The sequence below is a fragment of the Gavialis gangeticus genome, unplaced genomic scaffold, assembly GCF_001723915.1.
Source record: "Gavialis gangeticus isolate Ggan-Ray unplaced genomic scaffold, GavGan_comp1, whole genome shotgun sequence".
In the NCBI taxonomy this organism is placed as follows: Eukaryota; Metazoa; Chordata; order Crocodylia; family Gavialidae; genus Gavialis; species Gavialis gangeticus.
In genome coordinates, this window is record NW_017729031.1 from 82,516,193 (window position 1) to 82,520,500 (window position 4,308).

The following is a 4,308-nucleotide window of genomic DNA, read 5'->3' on the forward strand; positions in this document are numbered from 1 at the left end:
CAGGACAGGCGCCAGGGTAGAGCCTTATTCCTCTGTGACTTCATCCAGTGTCACTTCCCCGTGCCCTGTTGCTGCTGCTTCCCCCACAGGTCTGTGCCGGAGCAGGTGACGCTACCCTGGTGCAGAGACCTGCGCAGTCTGTCTGCCACTCTCCCAAACTAGAAATTTGCTTAAGAATGTTTTCTTTTTCCCAAAGAAATCGGGATAAAATGTTTTTCTCTCTTTATTCTGCAGAGTGTCTTTTATGAATAATCAAAAGCAGCAGAAGCCGACGCTATCAGGCCAGCGTTTTAAAACTAGAAAAAGAGGTAAATGTTAACTGCTCCATGCAAGTAGGCTGTTTGTTTCTGTCGCCTGTGGCTGACATTGGCACGGGTACGTCAGAGCGCATGGCACATACTGTGGTGTGTGAGCAAATGGATAAATGTGCATTTGTTGGTACATCTTTCCGTTCTGGAACTTTGCGTCTAGATACCTGTGCTGAGCAGAGACCCGCAAAGCTGGCACTTGGCGTATACGTATACTTCTCCTGAGTATATGGAAAGCATGTGTTGCACCCTGAGGGTACTTGAAAGCAAAATATATGAGTATAAATTGGTATAAATTTTAAAAATATTGAAACAACATATATATCTTTACTAATGTGGAGCCTCTGGTTTGAACTCAAATGATACATTTTATTGTTATTATGCCCCCAACTTGAGAAATAGCTCTTCCAGTATAATAATTAAACTCAAGGGTTGTAAGCTACTTTGAAGTAGAAGTTTATGCTGACATTATAGAAATAATCTGAATGAGGCTGTTTTGTAGTGATGGGGGAGGGAGGAATCAGTTCCTTGGAGAAGGAGCAGAGAGGGAAAGGACATCTTTGTGGCTTCTGGGATCCGGCTTCATTTGGAAAATGAGAAATTTGCTTTCCTTTTTAATATCTGAAAATCTGTTCTCTTAAGCCTTTGCCCTCAAAAGGATGAGATGGATTATCTCAGCGGGGGCCATCTTTTTTTGGCAGGCACTGACATGTTAGTCCTTCACCCTCTCATAAGAAAACTCCAGTCCCTTCTGCTGCCCAATCTCCTGTTCTACATACCGCTTTCTGTCTTATCTGCTCCTATGCTGTGTGCCCCATTCCTGATCAGAGGCAGCCCAAGTCACTTGTACCACCTGTGCCATAGGCTGGCCACCCCTGGGTTATCGGTCTGTTTTTCAAGTATAAGGGAGGGGGTGGTAACAAATAAAAATAGTCTGGAGGAATGTAAAATTTAAATTAGTCTAAGGTAAAGGATTCATGTCTGGGTATGCAAATCTTTGTTTTTTGGTCTCTTCAGAGACGCATACTGCATCAGAATGAACATTTACTGAAGTGTAAGTGCAGGATTTAGGGTGTGGAGACTTGTTTGTAACTTACACTTTTTGTAACATAGTGTAAAGTACACTGAGATCTGGAATGGACAGACATGCAGGTATCCCAGGGTAGGTCATCCAGTAGGTAGTTGTTACTGTTGGTTTCCCATTCTTCTAGGCAACAGGAAAGAAAATTATACTGCCCTGGGGAAGATTCTGAACAGATAAAGCCTAAATTATAACTTAATAGCATTTACTTTTCTTTCAGAGGGTTAACTCTGCCCAATCTAGTGATCTTGGTTTAGGGCTTTTGCTTGCTGCTGTGTGCATGTCGGTTAATCCTGTAACATGTTTGATTCTGAAAATGAGACTTAAAATTCTGTTTACTAAATTGAACCAGTGTTTTAAGAATGCGTTCCAATCCATTGTGTGTGGTATCTTTTACTGCTAACAGTTTGTCCCATAGATAGCTGCCTAAAAAAGGATTGCCCAGTTTCTCAGCAGAGCTTTCAAGAAGATTGCCTCTAGACTTGCATTCAGCTATGGCAAACATGTTGAAACCTGCACTGGATGAGGCCATTATTGAACAAATGAGCACTCCTCCTAAATAAAACAAGCATCTCTACAAAAGTGGAAGCTTTTTTTGAAGTAATTTAGACCAGTGGCTTCTAACATCTGCAGTCTTTGCAGAAGGTAGGGCAGGGTGGTACCTTAGACTAAATGGTTCAGAGAGGCATGAGCTCTTGTAGCTACTTTGTCAAATGCTTGCCTAAAAGATCATGCCCCTGTGAACCGTTTGGTCTCTAAGGCAGGGGTAGGCAATGTTTTTTGGCCGGAGAGCGGCGGGGGGGGGGACCCACAATGTTTACCTTGAAAGGTGCTGATACGCTGGCGCCCAGAGCAGCTGTTTGCAGCCTCATGGCTGCAGCCAGCCCACGGACCCAGTCTGCTTGCAGCCTCCCAGCTGCCTGCTGGGAGCAGCCTGGGATCCATGGCTGGCAGCAGCTGCTTGGCTGGCAGTGGTGTGCTGAGTAAAATGGCCTCATGTGCCATGCTCAGCATGCATGCCAGGGGTTGCTGACCCCTGCTCTAAGGTGTCACCCTTACCTTGCCCTACCTTCAGCTTCAGATTAGTGCAGCTAACCATCTCTGTTGTCTCTGGTGGCAGGTTCCTTCTGCCTGGTGACTAATAGTTCAAAGACGCATTTAACAGGATTCAGAGAGACTTGGGAATATTTCCATTACTTAAATTTTGTCTTAATTAACTAAAGGTACTCTTAATTTGAGTTAAAGATTTTGTTCTTTGGAAGGAGTTGTGAGGCTTAGCCATAATCACTAATATAACTGTTTGAAACTTCAGTCTTGAACAGGAGAAGATGGAAGCATAACTAATGGAATGTGATAGCAAGTGTTAAGCATTTTAAAATGTAGAACCCTAGATCTGTTGAATAAGGGGACTGAACTGGTTTCCTTATTTTTCCACCATTACAAAGCAAAGCTGGGGCAAGACAGTTGAAATCAGTCACTTCAAACCCTTTAGCTGAATGTTGTCTAGATTGACTGGCTAGAATTGGTTATAGGTACAATGCTGAAAAAGCAAACAATTTGAAACTTCCCTTAAAGGGGCAGTAGGCCTCAGTAGTTAAGCTCAAACTACCAAGGCCCTACTTCATGTACAAAATTGTGAAGATGAGTTGTATGCAGTGAAGCAAATAACATAACCTTCACAGGTTTATCATTTGTAAGAAGAAAATTTACTATAATGCTAAGTCATGCCTTTCTGCACATGCTGTGGCCCTAAATGGGGGAGCATTTCAACCCACATCAGTGCTTTCTAAACTAACCAATTCAAACTAGTTGGCTTCAATAGTGACTTGGTACTTCTAACTGGAAAAAATGAAATGAGATGCTCAGTTTTGTATGGAATGAATAATGCAGTCTGCATGGAAGTATACTTAAGCATGTTAAGTCTCCAGTATGCCATGCATTTTGGTTTTCTCCATCCAAGACATGGTAAAAGGAGCAAAACTTGTTCTTGGGCTACGATGTAAAAGATAGCAATGATTCCTTCCTAGCAGGAAGCTGAGAAAGGGGAATGCTGTGACCGTGGCCTCTAAGGATTGATGTACATCTTGTTACATTTTAAGTGAAACACCAGGTCACTTGCTGAAGTCCAAACATAATTGCACTTCATCCTGAGGATTGCAGCAGTCTTGATATTTTTCAGACCAGATTGCTTACTTCTGACTGGTCCCTAATAAAATAATGGCTGGTTATCATTATCTGTACACAGTATTTTGAGGCTTCTTGTTAAACTTCAACACTTGAAACTATCGGTAATATAGTAAATGCATTTACAGGAGCCATCTTTAACAATATCTTCCAACTTGAAAAATTTAAGTAGTTGAATAGTCTGTCAACCAGCAATATGTTGTTTTTTGCAGATGAAAAAGAGAGGTTTGACCCTACTCAGTTTCAGGATTGTATTATTCAAGGCTTAACTGAAACTGGCACTGACTTGGAAGCAGTAGCAAAGTTTCTTGATGCTTCTGGAGCAAAACTCGATTATCGCCGCTATGCAGAGACACTCTTTGACATTCTGGTGGCTGGTGGCATGCTGGGTAAGTGTGTTACATGTTTTGAACTAAACTTTAAAACAGTCCTTTTGATAGGACCGCATTTGGGATTGAGTAACACCTTGCACAAGTATAAGCTATTGATTTACTTTCGCCCTATTTATCTGAACTGTCTCAGATCTTGGTAGTACACAAATTAATGTTGTGCTACTACAGCCTTAATAAACTCTGTAAGGAGTTGCCTTGGCTGTCTGCACTGGAGCAGAAATGGTTAATTAAGTTTCGTTATGTCTCCCAACTGGATAAAAACTGCAGTTTTTAGAATGTTGGTGGCTGCTTGCTTAGATAGAAAATTCATTGCAACTGCCAGTCTGAGTATTCCCCCCCCCCC

The 4,308-nt window shown here is 42.0% G+C and overlaps 1 protein-coding gene across 3 annotated transcripts in view; it reads left to right on the forward strand.

The window, feature by feature from the left end:
- The window catches only part of BZW1 (basic leucine zipper and W2 domains 1), a 22,505-nt gene that overhangs the window by 5,875 nt on the left and 12,322 nt on the right, over nucleotides 1–4,308 (forward strand). For 2 of the 3 annotated variants that reach the window (XM_019523195.1, XM_019523194.1), the window contains exons 2-3: nucleotides 235–308; nucleotides 3,786–3,962. In XM_019523195.1, coding sequence (XP_019378740.1) covers nucleotides 245–308; nucleotides 3,786–3,962 — 241 coding nt within the window. In that variant the 5' untranslated portion in view covers nucleotides 235–244. Of the gene's footprint in view, nucleotides 1–234; nucleotides 309–3,785; nucleotides 3,969–4,308 lie in introns of those variants that run through there. The other variant, XM_019523198.1, reaches the window with a different exon arrangement.